The following is an 18053-nucleotide window of genomic DNA, read 5'->3' on the forward strand; positions in this document are numbered from 1 at the left end:
TCCTTCTCACTTAAGAAAACACCACCAAATGTGTCCTCCGCAGGAATGTAATAAGTATCTATTCTTCTTTCACATTCTTCCCCGCCTCCCGCCTAATGAAGGTATGATGTGTCTAGAATCTAATATATATCCGTCTGGATCCACGTTACTCTTTCAGTCATAGATGATTTGATGGATAGAAAAGGGAAGTGAGGAAAAAGAAGAGGATTTACAGTTTCACATTCACCTGTGTGTCTACAGAACTATAACTGTCTCTCTTTACTGGTCCATAGTGGTTCATAGTTGCATAGGAGAGAAAAAATTCCTGAGACATGGAAGAGAGCCATGCAGAAGAGTGAATTTGTTCTATCCATGTTCATTTATGATCACTCACTTTTCTTATTAAAACTTCTGCACCTGGCTCTCCTTCTGGTTCTAAGTTTGAGTGCCACCCGATGAGGAGGTACCTTCAAGCTCAGTTACCTAGAACCATAATGTGGAACATAGGAGTAGAAGAGGTAGGCCTGGGCATTGGGATGATGCGCAAATGACCCAGGTTTGTTTAGTGTGGTGGTGGCCGGTGGTAGGCATGTGTACCGGTCACAACATTGCTGCTGATTGTCTTGCCTCATTTCCCTTGGACACGACCTTGGCATTCTCTCAATAGAGCTTTCCACACAGTTGTTACCAGCCAACAAAATTGGTACATGAGTTGAAACCTCTTTACCGTCCCTACGATGACCTCTATTTGCCTCACTTAGATTTATTACAAAGGAAGAGATTGCTTAAGTATAAGCAAAGGCACATTTCTAAGAAACTCTTTTCTGATGCTCATGTTGCCAGTGTCTAGATATTAGGGCATGATATGTCTTTTGGGAATTTCAGCTGTGATAGCAAAGTGAAATTCAGGGTTTCATATACACTTTTGCTTCAATCTTAAGCCAGGGTTCCCAAAGCAGGGGTCATGTACTCCGGGGATGCCCAAGACTACCCATAAGCATACAGGAAGGAAATATTCAAGCTTTTATTTATTATAAGTTTCCAGTTTATTAAATTAGAATTCCCATTCATTGTTTTTATTCTTAAAAAGAAATGACACTTCAGTGAAGCTGAATATATAAATTCTTCCATCTCCATATCCAAGGAAACCTAAGGGAACAATGAGGATTTTATGACACTTTACTTGAGATTTCCACATTTGATGGTTAGCTTTCACCCGCTGTGGGTGTCCAGCAAATAGTGTTTGATTTTACTATCTAGTTTAAACTACAGTAGGGCTAACAAAATAGGTAAGTGACATAAAAGATTCTTGCAAAGAAACCAGATTTAAGATAATATGGTAAGCACCCAAGAACAGGGAGAAATGACAGAATTAATACTCCTACTTTTAATACATACTCATCATTATTAAAGAATTGCGGACAGAAGGAGCTGCTACAAAGTGAGCATTTAAAAACAGACTGTGCTCAACTGGATTGTGTTGGTGGCTGCACAACTCTGTGATTATGCCAGACAGCCCCCTACTGGTTGTCTATTTTAAATGGGTGAATTTTATGATATGAAAATTACAGTTCCTTTTCTTTAAAAAGAAGCCAGATTATGGTTGATACTTAATCTAAGAGAACTCTCCTGTTTGCTCACTGAAACTTGAAAACTGATTTTTCTGGCCTGTTAATATAGCAAACAAAAACCTTCAATAGTTTTGAACACAATTGTTAAACATTTTAAAATATCACCCCTTCTAATTTAATATGTAGGAACAAGTGATTCTCACTAGGGCAAGATGACAAAACATTTAAAATTTTTTTCATAATTGATGGAGAAATTAAAACAGTAGTTTAGTTGTAGTATCAGTGACTCACATGAAAATATGGCAACTAAAGTAAACTGAATTTGACCTTCAAATTGCTATGTCAAGAAATGTTAAAGTAAGACTTTAAAACCTTAATAAGGTGTTATGAGGAAACCTCATTTATTTTGAAAGATTATAAATCTAAACCTTTTCTTTTTGAGTAATTCAATTACATTTCTAAAAATGATTCTTTTTGAAGTAATTGAAACATATTAAAAACTCTTCAAATATGAGAGGATGTCTATGTGGTAGTAAGAAGTATCATCAGTCATCTTGTTTACTAGCTTCCAAGTTATCTTGAACCTTAAAGGGACAACAGTTAAATTTGCATTAAGGAATGTATAATTTGTAGTTCTTATTATGAAAGTGCCTTTAAGTACATTTTTTTTGCCATTTGCTATAATTTTAAATTTCTTTGAGAAAAATTTGATTTGTACCCTTTTGCTCCCTTGTTGTTAGCAAAACACAGGAAAAACAAGTTATTTTTAGACTTTGACAAGGTTTTTCTTTTACAACTGTATGAAGCCACATCAGAGTATCCTGAATAAAAAATGATGACTACTTCCAACCTGAAATGACTCTTTTATACAATAAAAAATTTTTCTTATGGAAGTTAATATGTATGTATTTAAAATAATTCAGAATAATTTTAAAAAATAAATTAGAAAAGTAGAAGGGCAAGTCATTTAATTTATTTCCTTCATTTAGCCCTCTTAACCCTCTGATGATTATGTAGATTGAACTTGATGGTTTGTGAATCAGTTTCTAGGCCTTATCGATACGTTTGTAGACTAGTTATGTGCCTACTGTTATTTTGAAAATGGTAATATTCTCTGTATATTATTTTTGATATTTTGCTTGTTTTGCTTTCAACATACCAAGGACCATTCTTCCATGTTGGAATCTGCAGATTTATCAAATTCTGTTTAATGGCTATACCATATTTTATAGGGTCGATGCCCCACATTTATTTATAATTTTATTATTTGTGGACTTTTCAGTGATTTTCCTTTATTCCTAGCATTCAACTAAAAGTGTGAATTACCTTTTTTAAAAATATATATTTTATTGATTATGCTATTACAGTTGTCCCATTTCCCCCCCTTCATTCTCCTCCACCCTGCACACCCTCCCCCCCACCATGCCCCCTTTTAGTTTATGTCCATGTGTCACAAGTTCTTTAGATTCTATATTTCCCATACTACTCTTGCCCTGCCCCCTGTTTATGCTACTTATTCTCTGTACCTTCTCCCCCCTACTCCTCCTCCGACTCCCCTGTTGCTAACCATTTCTATGTGATCTCCATTTCTATGGTTCTGCTTCTGATCTAGCTGTCTTCTTAGTTTGCTTTTGTTTTAGGTCTGGTTGTTAATAACTGTGAGTTGGCTGTCCTTTCACTGTTCATCTTTTTTATCTTCTTTTTCTTAGATAAATCCCTTTACATTTCATGTAATAAGGGCTTGGTGACGATGAACTCCTTGAATTTGATCTTATCTGAGAAGCTCTTTGTCCTTCCATTCTACATGAAAGCTTTGCTGCATAGAGCAATCTTGGATGTAGGTCCTTGCATTTCATGACTTGGAATACTTCTTTGCAGCCCCTTCTTGCCTGTAAGGTATCTTTTGAGAAATCAGCTGACAGTCTGATGGGAACTCCTTTGTAGGTGACTGTCCCCTTATCTCTTGCTGCTTCTATAAGATTCTCTCCTTCATTTTAATCTTGGCTAATGTAATGATGATGTGCCTTGGTGTTTTGCTTCTTGGGTCCAACTTCTTTGGGACTCTCTGAGCTTCCTGGATTTCCTGGAAGTCTGTTGTCTTTGCCAAATTGGGGAAGTTCTCCTTTATTATTTGTTTAAATAAGTTTTCCACTTGTTGTTCCTTCTCTTCCCCTTCTGGAACCCCTATAATTCCAATGTTGGAGCGTTTAAAGATGTCCTGGAGGTTCCCTAGCCTCTCCTCATTTTTTTGAATTCTTGTTTCTTCATTCTTTCTGTTTGGTCATTTTTTTTTCTACCTTCTGGTCCACTCCATTGATTTGAGTCCCAGTTTCCTTTACATCACTTTTGGTTTCCTGTACATTTCCCTTCATTTCAATTAGTTTAGCCTCCATTTGTTTATCTAATTTGTGACCAAATTTAAATGATTTTGTGAGCATCCTGATCACCAGTGTTTTGAACTGTGCATCTGATAGGTTGGCTATCTCTTGGTCGCTTAGAAGTATTGGCTCTGAGGCTTTGAGCTGTTCTTCTTGAGCCATAATGTTTTGGTCTGTTCCCTCCTGTTATGTATGAGGGGTGGAGTCTTAGGTGTTCACCAGGGCAGGGCAACAAAGTTGCTAGGTTGTGACGCTGTATGTGGGGTCAGAAAGGGGCAATGGCGTTTGTTCTGCTCTCTCTCAGATTTTGGTCCCCTCTTCCGCTTCCCGCAAGCAAATTGGGCCTTTCTGGTGCTGGTTCCCGGGTGTGTGGGCTTGTGCACTCTCCAGGACCCTGTGGGTCTCTCCAACAAACTCTGTGAGCCTGGGAGCTTCTCCCGGCACCTCAACCCCAAAAGTTTTTCCAGCTCGTGCTTTTAGGATTTAATTCCCAGCGCTGGGGCCCTGGGTTGGCGGTCTGTCTCACTGCTCACTCCTTTGCCTGGTTTATCTGAGTGTAACTGTGTGACCATAGTCAACCTGCCACCTTGCGCCCTCACTGGGTCTGCTTGTTGCCACCCCACACCTGGGATCTGCCAACTGCCACCTGCGTGCCTGGGTCAGCTGGCCACTTTTTTCTGCACAACTGTGCTCCGCCAGCCGCTGACTCTGCTCCTCTTACTGGTCTGGATGAATGGTTCATTGTTGTCGGACTTTCATACAGTTCAATTTTTTGTGTTTTGGTTGTGTTTTTGTTACTAAAACTTTGTTGTCTTTAAACTTGGTTGTGCAAGGAGGCACAATGTTTCCACCAATGCCTTCATCTTGGCTGGAAGTCTGAATTACCTTTTTTTTTTCTCCTTTTCAGGGTTATGCTGGCTTTTATTGGGATCAGTTTGTTGGTGATTGGAACTACATTGGTTGGGCAGCTTCCAGACAGCAGGTAACTTGTGTCCCTTCACCCAGCATTAAATAGAATTGTTCTTTTCTTATCTTTGTCCACAAAAACAATATGTGTTTAATTCCTGTGTACTGTATCAATTTTATGGCCTCTAGACACTTGTTAAAATCCTGCCTACTTCATATTTATAGTTCTAATTTGATGTTCTAGCATACTTTCATATAAGTTGTAAGAAGTTTTTTCAAAGGGAAAAGAGAAGAAAGAAAATGACCGAGGACCCTCAAGGGAAATGAGAGAGTTTTATGGTATTGTAACACCCAAAGGCTGAGACCAAAGAAGCTTCAGCTAATCCTGATCAGAAATTTATCATGGAAGTCGAGTCCAGTGGGAGCTATTTCCCTCCTGCAGGGGTATCTAACCTTTTGGTGTCCCTGGGCCACACTGGAAGAAGAAGAGTTGTCTTGGACCACACATTAAATACATCGTGACACTTGGTCACAAAAAAATCTCATAATGTTTTAAGTAAATTTACAATTTTGTGCTGGGCCAAATTAATAGCCATTCTGGGCTTTGTGCAGCCTACTGGCTGCAGGTTGGACATTCCTGCTTTAGAGTTTTTTTCCAACTGCCTCATTGTGATTATAAGAATTGAACTGTGCTTCTGTTTCAGAGCACAGGATGCTGCTATAAAAGAGCACATTAAACTTTTATTGTATTATTTCTTAGGAGTGCCAGTACTGCACAATGAAATATTTTTCTTTCCTTCAGCCTCAAAAACTGGCTGAGTGAACTGGTGCACCTGACCTGCTGCCGGATCTGTGTGCGAGCTCTCTCTGGAACTATTCATTACCATAACAAGTGAGTGTCTGCTGGCTCTCTGCCTGCCTTTCTCTGGGTCAGTTTAGTTTGTGATTGACAGGTAAAGTAAGTATTTCCTGTGGGTTCATCTCTACGTCTTAGAGTGTCACAGACATAACAATACACAAAAACACTTTATTTTGAGGGGGCAAAAATTCAACATTTTTCATTGAATTATTGTTTTTTGGTTTTTTTTTCTTTTACTTTTTATTTATTTAAAAAAATTTTTTTATTGATTATGCTGTTACAGTTGTTCTATTCCCCCCCTTCATTCCCCTCCACCCTACCCCCCGTCCCCACCATTACCCCCCTTTAGTTTATGACCATGTGTCTCAAGTTCTTTAGATTCTGTATTTCCCATGCTATTCTTGCCCCCCCATCTATTTTCTATCTGCTGTCTATGCTACTTATTCTCTGTACCTCTTCCCCCCTTCTCCTCCTCCACTCCCCTGTTGTTAACCCTCCTTGAGATCTTCATTTCTATGTTTCCACTCCTGATCTAGCTGTCCTTTTAGTTTGCTTTCGTTTTAGGTGTGGTTGTTAATAACTGTGAGTTTGTTGTCCTTTCACTGTTCATGTTTTTTAAACGTCTTTTTCTTAGGTAAGTCCCTTTAACATTTCATATAATAAGGGCTTGGTGATGATGAACTCCTTGGATTTGGTCTTATCTGAGAAGCACTTTATCTGTCCTTCCATTCTAAATGAAAATTTTGCTGGATAGAGCAATCTTGTTTGTAGGTCTTTGGATTTCATGACTTGGAATACCTCTTTCCAGCCCCTTCTTGCCTGGAAGGTCTCTTTTGAGAAATCTGCTGACAGTCTGATGGGGACTCCTTTGTAGGTGACAGTCCCCTTATCTCTTGCTGCTTCTAGGATTCTCTCCTTCATTTTAATTTTGGCTAATTTAATTATGATGTGCCTTGGTGTGTTCCTTCTTGGGTCCAACTTCTTTGGTACTCTCTGAGCTTCCTGGATTTCCTGGAAGTCTATTTCCTTTGCCAGATTGGGGAAATTCTCCTTTATTATTTGTTCAAATAAGTTTTCCACTGGTGGCTGTGCCTTTCCCCCTTCTGGTACCCCTATAATTCGGATGTTGGAGCGTTTAAAGATGTCCTGGATGTTCCTAAGACTCTCTTCATTTCTTTGAATTCTTGCTTCTTGACTCTTTTCTGTTTGGCCATTATTTGCTTTCTTCTGGTCCACTCCATTGATTTGAGTCCCAGTTTCCTTTTCATCACTATTGGTTTCCTGTGCAATTCCATTCATTTCAATTAGTTTTGCCTTCATATGTTTCTCTAATTTGTGACTATAATCAACCAGTTCTGTGAGGATCCTGATCATCAGTGTTTTAAACTGTGTGTCTGGAGAGTTTTGCTATTTCTTCATCACTTAGATTTATAGGCTGTGGGGCTTTGAGATCTTCTTGAGCCATTTTTGGTCTGTTCGCGCCCTTTAAGTGTGAGGAGCAGAGCCTTGGACTCCCAGGTCGCTGGGTTGTGACTCTGTATGTGGGGGTGTGGTCAGAGCCGGGAAATGGCGACCCCCTCTGCTGTTTCTCACAGCTGGGTGAGGATTAGCGTCTTAGGTGGTTCACCTGGGCCAGGCCACTCAGAGTCGCTGGGTTATGACACTGTATGTGGATGTGGGGTCAGAGCAGGGAAATGGCAGCACCCTCCCTGCTGCTTGCTGCGGGGACCTGCTGGGTCCCGGTCCAATCGCCCACTCCTTCGCTTATCTATCCGCGCACAAATGCGCAACCACAGTCAACCCGCAGCCCTGCTCCCTCGCTGTTTCCCTGCGGTTGCTTGGTTGTTCGCTCCCTCGCTCACTAGGTCCAACCCTGCGCCTGGATTCCACGCGCCTGAGTCCATCTGACTGAGTTTTCCTGTGCAACCCCGCTCCACCAGCTGCTGGTTTCGCCCCTTACCGGTCAGGCTGAAGAATTTGTTGTTAACAGACTTCCGAAAAGTTCAATTTTCTGTGTTCTGGCTGTGTTTTCTGTTGCTAATATTAAGTTGTCTCTAAACTTGGTTGTGTGAGAAGGCACGGCTTATCCACCTATGCCTCCATCTTGGCAGAAGTTGAATTATTGTTTTTACAAATGAAGTTTTCAGTAGAAAATTTGAAAACATAATACATGAAAAATAGTTTAATTGTCTGTAATGGGATTTAATTTTACTAAAGTAATAAAGTTTAACTTTATTATTATTTTTTAAAATTGTTGTTCAGGTACAGTTGTCTTCATTTGCCCCCACCCTTCCCCCTCACCGCAGCCATCCCCACCTCCTACCTTTGGTCCTACCCTCCTTTGTCTTTGTCCCTGTGTTCTTTATACATATTCCTTGACAACCCTCCCCTCTTTCCCCCCATTTTCCCCTTTTACCTCCCCTCTGGTTACTGTCAGTTTGTTCTTGATTTCAGTGTCTCAGGTTATATTTTGCTTGCTTATTTGTGTTGTTGATTAGGTTCCACTTAAAGGTGAGATCATATGGTATTTGTCTTTCACCACCTGGCTTATTTCACTTAGCATATTGCTCTCCATTTCCATCCATTCTGTCACAAGGGGTTGGAGCTCCTTCTTTCTTTCTGCTACATAGTATTCGGTTGTGTACATGTCCCACAGTTTTTTGACCCACTCATTTACTGATGGGCACTTAGGTTGCTTCCACCATTTGGCTATTATAAATTGTGCTGCTATGAACATTGGGGTTCATAGGTTCTTACATGAAAACACTTTAAAAAGCAATTCATTTGCTGAAGGAACATACTAATAAACATGTAGTGACGTGGTCATTGGGCATTTGTGGTATGCAGGCCAGACTTGTGCTTCTTGTGGGTCATTCCTATTAGAGGCGCCGTTATCCTCTTTTATAAGTGAAGAAATGGAGGTTCTGGGATTGGTAGTCTGGCTTACATAGTCAGTCGCAGTCAGAATTTGAACAAGGTCTCTGATTTAAACAGTGATGGAAGTGACAGGCCTGTAGTGTGGTGGATGGAGGACTAGACTTGGAGTCTGGAGGCCTAATTTCTGTTCTCAGTCCTACCACTTCTAAAATTCCGTAACTGAGCCTTAAAACAGACATGACATTTTGCTTCCCTTACCATTAGTTATAGAGGATAAAGATAGCTGTGTGAAGTTATTAGCTAAATGAAAGTAATTTTTATTGCTTTTGAGTTACTTTTCTCTTAACTGAATTTTATTTTTTCTTACATGTCAAATCATTTTTTAAAGTTATAGAATAGCCTCTAATTTTTTAATGAAAATTTTAAAGATTTTATTTATTTATTTTTAGAGAGATGATGGGAAGGAAGGGGAAAGATAGGGAGAGAAAAAATGATGTGTGAGATGCATGCATGGGTTTCCTCTCACATGTCCCCAACTGGGGACCTGGCCCACTGTGCAGGCATGTGCCCTGACTGGGAATCAACCTGGCAACCTTTTGGTTTGCATGCTAGCACTCAATCTACTAAGCCACACCAATTAGGGCTAGAATAGCGTGTAATTTTTTTTACTGACTGGATCCTTCTGTTTTATTTGTGGGAGGCAAACATTTTATTACTGGCTTTCCCATATTCTACCAACATAAAATGCCCCTAAAATTTTTTTCTTTCTTTTTTTAAAGTGTATTTTATTTATTATGCTGTTACAGCTGCCCCAATCTTTTCCCCTTTGCCTCTCTCTACCTGGTACCCGCCTTCCCTCCAACAATCCCCCCCACTTAGTTCATGTCTGTGGGTTGTGATACAAATTTTTTGGTTTCTTCATTTTCCTTACTCTTCTTAACATTTCCCTGTCTATTTTGTGTCTACCAATTATATTCCTTAATCCTTGTACCTTTTCTCAGTCTTCCCCATATGCTTCTCAGCTGATAACCTTCCGTGTGATTTCCATATCTATGATTCTTTTCCTGTTCTAGTTGTTTGCTTAGTTTGATTTTCTTTTTGTTTTTTAATTTTAGTTGTTGATAGTTGTGAATTTTTGCCCTATCACTTCTTCTTGAATAATGCCCTTTAACATTTCATGTAATAATGACTTGATAATGATGAACTTTTTTAACTTGACCTTATCTGGGAAACACTTTATCTGCCCTTCCATTCTGAATGACAGCTTTGCTGGATAGAGTAATCTAGGTTATAGGTCCTTGCTTTTCATCACTTTGAATACTTAGTGCTAGTCCCTTCCTGCCTGTAGTTTCTTTTGGGAAATCAGCAGATAGTCTTATGGGAACTTCTTTGTAGGTAACTCTCTGCTTTCTCTTGCTGCTTTTAAGATTCTCTCTTTATCTTTAACCTTTGGCATTTTAATTAGGATGTGTCTTTGTGTGGTCCTCTTTGGGTGTAACTTATTTGGAACTCACTATGTTTCCTGAACTTGTATGTCTGTTTCCTTTGCCAAATTGGGGAAGTTTTCTTTCATTATTTTTTCAAATAAGTTTTGAGTTTCTTGCTCTTCCTCTTTTCCTTCTTGTATCCCTATGATTCAGATGTTGGCTCTTTTGGAGATGTCCCAGCATCATCTTATTCTCCTCATTTTCTCTGAATTCTTGTTTATTCATCGTGTTCTGGTTGAATCTTTATTGCTTGTATTCCAAATCTTTGATTTGAATCTTGGCTTCCTTCCCTTCACTGTTGGTTCCCTGTGATTATTCTTTATTCCACTTAGTGTAGCCTTCACTTTTTTCCTTATGCTTTTGTGGTGCTCAGTTGAGTTCTCTGAGCATCCTTATCTCCAGTGTTTTGAACTCTGCATCTGCTAGGTTGGCTGTCTCCATTTTGTTTAGTTTTTTCTCTGGGGTTTTGTTCTGTTCTTTCATTTGGGCCCTATTTCTTTGTCTTATCAATTTGGCAGCCTTCTTGTGTTTGCTTCTGTGTATTAGGTAGAGCTATTTTGGTTCCCTGTCTTAGAGCACCTGTTAAATTGTATGCGGCAGATCCGTAGGGATCTGCTAGGGCAGGGCAACTTGCTTCACCAGTTGGTGGCTTTGTTAGTGGGGGAAGTGTTGACAAGGGGGCAATGCTGCTGGCTACTTAAGGAGGGAAAGCATGTCTACTTATGCCTCCCTGACTGGAAGTTAAATTTCTAAAATTATATGATTTTGTGATTCAGCTATGATTTTGGGGGGGAAGGAGTAGGAGAAAATGCTTTGGAAGAAGTGTGAGCAGAGGAGATACCTTCTACAGAAAAGGTGCTTTAATTACATAGAGGTTTATAACTTTTAATGGAATTGCTTCTGATTTTAAGTAAATTAATGTTATGATAAAGTTGTTATGTACTTGAGTCCCTTTCTACTTTGGATAGCCCCAAAGAGAACTACTTGGCTTTATTAATGTCTGATACTGGTTGAATTCTCAGACAGAGGTCAGCAAACTGTGGGCCCATAGGCTAAATCTGGCCTGCCATCTATTTTCTGTAAATAAAAGTTTTATTGGAACACATTCATATTTAATCATTTACATATTATCTGTGGCTGCCTTCATGTCAAAACAGCAGAGTCCTGTAGTTTTGACAGGCATTAGCTAGCTTGCAAAACTTAAAATATTTACTCTCTGGCCTGTGATAGGAACGTTTTGCCAACTTCTGCTTTAGGAAGATGGGAGGGAGGAAAGAAACTGTAGTAAATGTACTCTGTGGGTTGTCATGAAACCTCTAAAAGTGACACTTATGAAAATAGAAATAAGAGAAAAATGCTTATGATAAAATAAATGAAACATCACAAATATATTAAAGTTATGGAATCATCACAATTCAGTCTAATATTTTAAAATTATTTTTTATTATAAGAGGAAAATATGGTCATTACAAAAAAATAACATAAATATATGCTAAGGGAAAGTCAGGGGCCCCTTCTCGAGAACTGTGTTCTTAGCTCAATCCCATCATTATAGCCTAGAGATAGTTTTTTAAGAGGGTTCTATATACTTTGAACTTTATTTTTTAATGGGCTTTTAAAAACAAAATAGAATGTATATCTACACGCTGTTCTGTGAAATAGTGGCCATTTTTCAAGGTTTAATATTTACCATTGTTTGTAATTGCAGGCAGTACAGACCCCAGAAGGGAGGCATTTGTGTTGCCAACCATACCTCCCCAATCGATGTTTTGATCTTGACAGTGGATGGGTGCTATGCTATGGTAAGAGCAGCATATTGATATTTCAGGTAGTTACATGTTCTATGGATTGCTCGAATTTTAAATTTATTTTCATTCAAATTAGAAACTTAGTTTTATATTGTAAAGTGATTCAGTTGTACTACTGTAGATGTATGTTATATAATATATTTATATGAGGAATATATAGTGTAAGAATATACCCATTATAGTTAAGGTTATAAAAATTTACTAAAATGCAGACATATTTGAGTTTGATAGGACTTTATAAAGTTGATTACATCCTGCTTCTAAAATCCCTATGATGTTTAATAATATTTTCAGAGATTAAAGTCTTCGTCCTGAGAGCTGAGAAAATCCCTTGCCTGACAATTAGTTCTGTTTTCCTTTGGGAATCATATGCAATTCAAGAAAAAAAAGAGATAGGTCTCTTTACTGAACCTCAGGCAAGAAAGGGAAATATTAAAACCACATTACCTTTTTTCAGTTTTTGTCTATAGCCCCAAAAGAAAAAGAAAAAAAACCCTACAGCAAACCACAAAGCCACATGTGTGGGTATTTGGACCTTTGAAAGGCCTTTGTAAAAACTCCTTATTGCCAGGTATTTAATCTGTCTAAATATAAATTCAGACATTTAATACATTTTAATACATTGTTAAATTTCTCTAAGTTGTGGGGCTCTTTCTGAATCAAAGGAAGCTTTAACCAACTCTCTGAAAATGTACTTCTTAACATTATTTAAGTTAGGAATGAGTTAATAGTTATGTGCCTTTTTTTTTTAAGAAAACAAACTACCACCACAACATACATGTGCGTTATACAAACATAATTTTGTGTCTAATTTGAAGATGCTTATGGATCTCCCGAAAACCTTTCCAAGGACCCTTATGTTAACAACCCTTGATAGACATCCCAGCATAGTTCTGGGTGCATATGATAATTCACTGCATTATTGTGGACAAGCACTTTTACATCCATTATTTTTGAACTTCCCTGTAATTCAGTGAGGTTAGGGCTGAAATTTTGTTTAGATGAGAAAGCAGAGGTTTAGGCATTTTAACCAATTACCTAATCATGGTCTTGTGTCTCTGAGACTGTCTTCTTTCAGTGTCTTGGTCAACAAAGAGTTGAGCATAACTCATTTGTGACTGAAGGCCTCAGAATTTTCTTGGCATTTTCTATGCTTTTTGATTGTGTATAGTTACAATTACAATATTGGCCAAAATTTAGAAAAAGCATAGTACCTATGAACTTTCCAGTGAGTTGAGTGATAGAAACATAAAGCCATGTGGATTTAAATCAGAGACAGGAAACTGTATTGCCACCCTTCAAAGGCGTTACTTGGCACCTTTAGGCTAACCGTAATCTGTATATCTGAAGAATGTTCAGATATATTCTGAACAAAAAAGCCATCTCAGTGGCTTTTCAAAGTTCTTTTCCTCCTAAGCAAAGACCTCTACATTTTTTTAAAATTTAGAGCTATTTTCTAACTTAAGAAGAAGTTGTAATAATAAGAATGTTAGGGGAGCTAGAAGATGGCGTCGGAGTAAGAGGGAGCGGATTCTAGCTCCCGCACTCGTGGGTGAAAATCCTGGCAGATCTATAGAAAAGCAGCGCACCAATCCATCAGTTATCCAGCATTTGTGAAACTAAAAGAACAGAGACTCTGTTGGACGCTGAAACACCAGAAAGCGGCAGGTCAGTGGGGCTTTGGGGACCCGTTTAAAGACAAAGCGGCGGCGGGGGCTGGTGCCCCAGGCCAGGTGGCCCCGGTGCTGCATCTACAGCCGGGGTCCAGAGCCATCGGTCTGAGACCAACACCAGAGAGGTCTACCACAGGAGCTTGGGCACCCAGCAGCTCCAGTGGCCACCAGCGTGGGCCAGCAGCTCCCCTGCTTCATGTATAAGCAAAACTGGACAACACCGGGCAGAGACCTGTCTGCTTGCCGGCTTGCATTTTTGGGGAGGGGCACAAAGACACAGGGCTCGGTTCAACTGCAGACTCTGTGATTGCAAGCCTGGGAGGAATCCAGAGACGCATTAGCCTCACGGGCTTGGTTGGGGACTGAGCAGGAATGAGAGACAGGATGTCCGGAAAGTTTTGATCTGTTTTGTTTTATTGAAAGTGGACTGAGGTGTTCTCCTGCCAAGGCAGATTGGCTTGTTTCCTATCCGGCCTTGCAGTGAGCCAGGGGGAAAGTGGAAGCTTTTGGGGACTAGCCACACGAATGGGAAGCGCCCTGCCGGTTACTCCGGGTCCCAGAAGGTCTTAGAAGCGGAGGCCTCTGGGCCAACGGCAGGGGTCTGGGAAGCCCGCTGCCGGTTACGCCAGTTCCAGAAGGACGAGCTCGCGGGCGCCGCAGGACAAGGACGCTCCCTGACTGTCTCCTGCTCGGACGCGCACTGGCGCAGGGCTCTTTGAGCCGGGGCTACTGGTCCTAGCGCCAGACGGTTTCGCGCGCGAGCGGGGGCGCAGAGAACTCTAGGCTGACGCCACTAGGGTCGGGAAGAGCTGGGGCCGGTGCGGACCGGGAAGCGCTGGTTGCGCAGTCCCGGACAGCCCGGGAGTGTGCCCGAGGTTGGCCAGGGGACCCAGTCAAACACAGGAGCAGAAGGGATACACACCACGCAGCGTGCCATGACGAGCACACAGAGTTTTTAGGTCTGCGCCCAGTCCTCAGATCGGCTCCCGGCTTCCAGTCTCCCCCCCTTGCCAAGTGTCTGGATCCTGAGAGGGGCTGGCTGAAAAAAAACCACAACGATGGACCCTCAGCCAACTGCAACCAGAAAAACCGGTTCGGCTAGTTTGAAGCCAACAAGTGACATTCCTTTTTCTGAGGTTTTTTTTTTTTTTTTTTTTTGAGACATTATTTTGGTGCGTTTTTTGGTTTTTTTTTTCTTTTCTTTATTTTATTTTTATTCTTTCTTTTTTTTATTTACCTTTCTCCCCTCTCCATTCCTTTTCTTCATCTTTTTGCTTTTTTAAAGTAATCTGATATTTCTTTTAAACTTTATTACTGTTTCTTCTTTCCATACTTTTGTCCTCTTTTCCCGGATTTCCTGTTTTATTTCTTTTTCTTTTCTTTCTAAACTTATTGCTCTTTCTTAAATTCCCCTACCATTTTTTTTCTTTCTTCCTTTTATTTCTTTCCTTATCATTTCTTTCTTTTACCCACAAGAGTCACAATCAACTTGAAAATATAAAAAGACCAGAGCTGGACCCATAGAAGAGGCCTCCCAATAGTAGAATCAGAGAGACAAATTGCACATTGTTCTAGGAGAGAAGCCACAAGTTGCTGCATATTTGAGTAGGTGGAAGCGGAGAACAACATGATAACCAAAAGAGGCTGCACCATTGAAATTCACAGGCATTCCACCACAAAAGTTCATACCATAAACCCAGGGTGTCAAAACAGATTAATCTAAGAAGCTGAGGCTAACAAGAAGAGTCTCACAAACAATGGGAAGACAAAGAAACAATCCCCAAATGAAAGGAAAGGAGGAATCCTCAGAAAGAATGCTAGATGAAACAGAGGCAAGTCAACTATCAGATATTGAATTCAAAGCACTGGTGATCAGGAAGTTCAAAGAGCTCACAATCAGCTACCAGAAACTACAGGGAAGTTACAATGATCTCCCTGTGAACTACATCAACATGAAAAAGGAAATGGAAATTATTAGCAAGGGCCAAGAGGAAATGAAGAATACAATTTCAGAATTAAAAAGCACAGTGGAAAGCATTAAAAATAGGGTGGATGAAACAGAAGATCGGATTAGTGAATTAGAGGACAAAGTAGAAAGCATCTCACAGAAAGAACAGGAAAGGGAAAAGAGGCTCAGAAAGAATGAAGAGAGATTAAGAGAAATGCAAGACAATATGAAACGTAATAATATCCGAATAATAGGAATACCAGAAGGAGAAGAAGAAGAACAAGGGATAGAAAACATATTTGAAAGAGTAAAGAGAGAAAATTTCCCTAATTTGACAAAAGAAAAAGTCACACAAATCCAGGAATCTCACAGAGTCCCATTCAAGAGGAACCCAAAGAGGCCCACCTCAAGACACATCATCATTAAAATGGCAAACTTCCAAGACAAAGAGAGAATCTTAAAGGCAGCAAGGGAGAAAAAAGAAATAACATACAAGGGTGTCCCAATAAGGTTAGCCACTGACTTCTCAATGGAAACACTCCAAGCAAGAAGAGATTGGCAAGAAATATTCCAAGTAATGAGAAACAGAGGCCTACAACCAAGGCTACTTTACCCAGCAAGGCTCTCAATCAAGATAGAAGGCCAAATAAAGAGCTTCCAAGACAAAAGAAGTCTAAAAGAATTTGCTGCCACCAAGCCAGCTCTACAAGAAATACTAAAAGGTCTGCTTTAAGGAAAGGAAGGAAAAGAGACAGACAGAGAGGAACACAGGTACAAAAATGGCAATGAATAAGTACCTATCAATAATATCCTTAAATGTAAATGGAGTAAATGCTCCAATCAAAAGACACAGAATAGCGTCATGGATAAGAAAGTATGACCCACACATATGCTGCCTACAAGAGACCCACCTCAGGACAAAAGACCATCACAGACTAAAAATCAAAGGCTGGAAACAAATTTTCCAAGCAAATGGACAAGAAAAAAAAGCTGGGGTAGCAATTCTCATATCAGACAAAATAGACTTCAAAAAAAGAGCCATAAAGAGTGACCCAGAAGGTCACTTCATAATACTCAAGGGAAGAATCCACCAAGAAGACATTAACATCATAAATATATATGCACCCAACATAGGAGCACCAAAATATATAAGGAAAATCTTAGAGAAATTCAAGAAAGATATAGACAGCAACACAATAATAGTGGGGGATTTTAACACCCCACTATCAAAAATGGACAGATCTTCCAAACAAAATATCAACAAAGACATTGCGGCATTAAACAACACCCTTGATGAAATGGACCTAACTGATATATACAGAGCTCTTCACCCCAAAGAAGCTAAATACACATTCTTTTCAAATGCACATGGGACATTCTCAAAGATAGATCACATGATAGGGCACAAAACAAGCCTCAACAAATTCAAGAATATTGAAATCATACCAAGCATTTTCTCTGACCATAAGGGACTGAAACTGGAAACCAACCCCAAAGGAAAAAACCCAAAACACCCAAAATCATGGAGACTGAACGGTATGCTATTAAACAATGAATGGGTCAAGAATGAAATTAGGGAAGAAATCAAAAAGTTTCTGGAAACAAATGAAAATGATCACACAACAACCCAAAACTTATGGGATACAGCCAAGGCAGTCCTGAGAGGGAAGTTTATAGCAATACAGACCTACCTAAAGAAAACAGAAACATTTCAAACAAATGAACTTACTCTACGCCTACAAGAACTCGAGGAACAACAACAAAAACAGCCCAAAGCAAGTAGAAGGAAGGAAATAACCAAGATCAGAGCAGAACTAAATGACATAGAGACTAAAAGTACAATTCTAAAGATCAATGAATCCAGGAGTTGGTTCTTTGAAAAAATAAACAAAATAGACAAGCCTTTAAGTAGGCTCATCAAGAAAAGAAGGGAACGGACACAAATAAACACAATCAGAAACGAAAGAGGAGAGATTACAACTGACACCACAGAAATAGAGAGGATTGTAAGAAATTACTATGAAGAACTGTATGCCAAGAAATTTGAGAACCTAGGGGAAATGGACACATTTCTAGAAAAATATAATCTCCCAAAACTCAACGAAAAAGAAGTAGAACACCTGAATAGACCAATAACAGCAAAAGAAATTGAAGCAGTAATCAAGAAACTCCCATCACACAAAAGCCCTGGACCAGATGGATTCACAGGAGAATTCTACAAAGCATTTAAGGAAGAGCTAACCCCCATTCTTCACAGACTATTCCAAAAAATCCAAAAGGATGGAAAACTCCCTAACTCCTTTTACGAAGCCAGCATCATCCTAATTCCAAAACCAGATAGAGATACAACAAATAAAGAAAACTTCAGGCCAATATCACTGATGAACATAGATGCTAAAATCCTCAACAAAATATTAGCAAATCGCATCCAACAATATATCCAAAAGATTATACACCATGACCAAGTGGGATTCATCCCAGGGATGCAAGGATGGTTCAACATTCGCAAAACAGTAAATGTAATTCATCACATAAACAAAAGCAAAGACAAAAACCACATGATCATA

The 18053-nt window shown here is 39.5% G+C and overlaps 1 protein-coding gene across 5 annotated transcripts in view; it reads left to right on the plus strand.

The window, feature by feature from the left end:
* The window catches only part of GPAT3 (glycerol-3-phosphate acyltransferase 3), a 107124-nt gene that overhangs the window by 75894 nt on the left and 13177 nt on the right, over positions 1–18053 (plus strand). For all 5 annotated transcript variants that reach the window (XM_053666338.1, XM_037152563.2, XM_053666337.1 and 2 more), the window contains exons 5-7: positions 4836–4910; positions 5637–5726; positions 11766–11859. In XM_053666338.1, the coding sequence (XP_053522313.1) occupies positions 4836–4910; positions 5637–5726; positions 11766–11859 (259 nt within the window). The remainder of the gene's footprint in view (positions 1–4835; positions 4911–5636; positions 5727–11765; positions 11860–18053) is intronic.

The sequence above is a fragment of the Artibeus jamaicensis genome, unplaced genomic scaffold (genome assembly GCF_021234435.1).
Source record: "Artibeus jamaicensis isolate MK-2021 breed Jamaican fruit bat unplaced genomic scaffold, CSHL_Jam_final contig_452, whole genome shotgun sequence".
Lineage (NCBI taxonomy): Eukaryota > Metazoa > Chordata > Mammalia > Chiroptera > Phyllostomidae > Artibeus > Artibeus jamaicensis.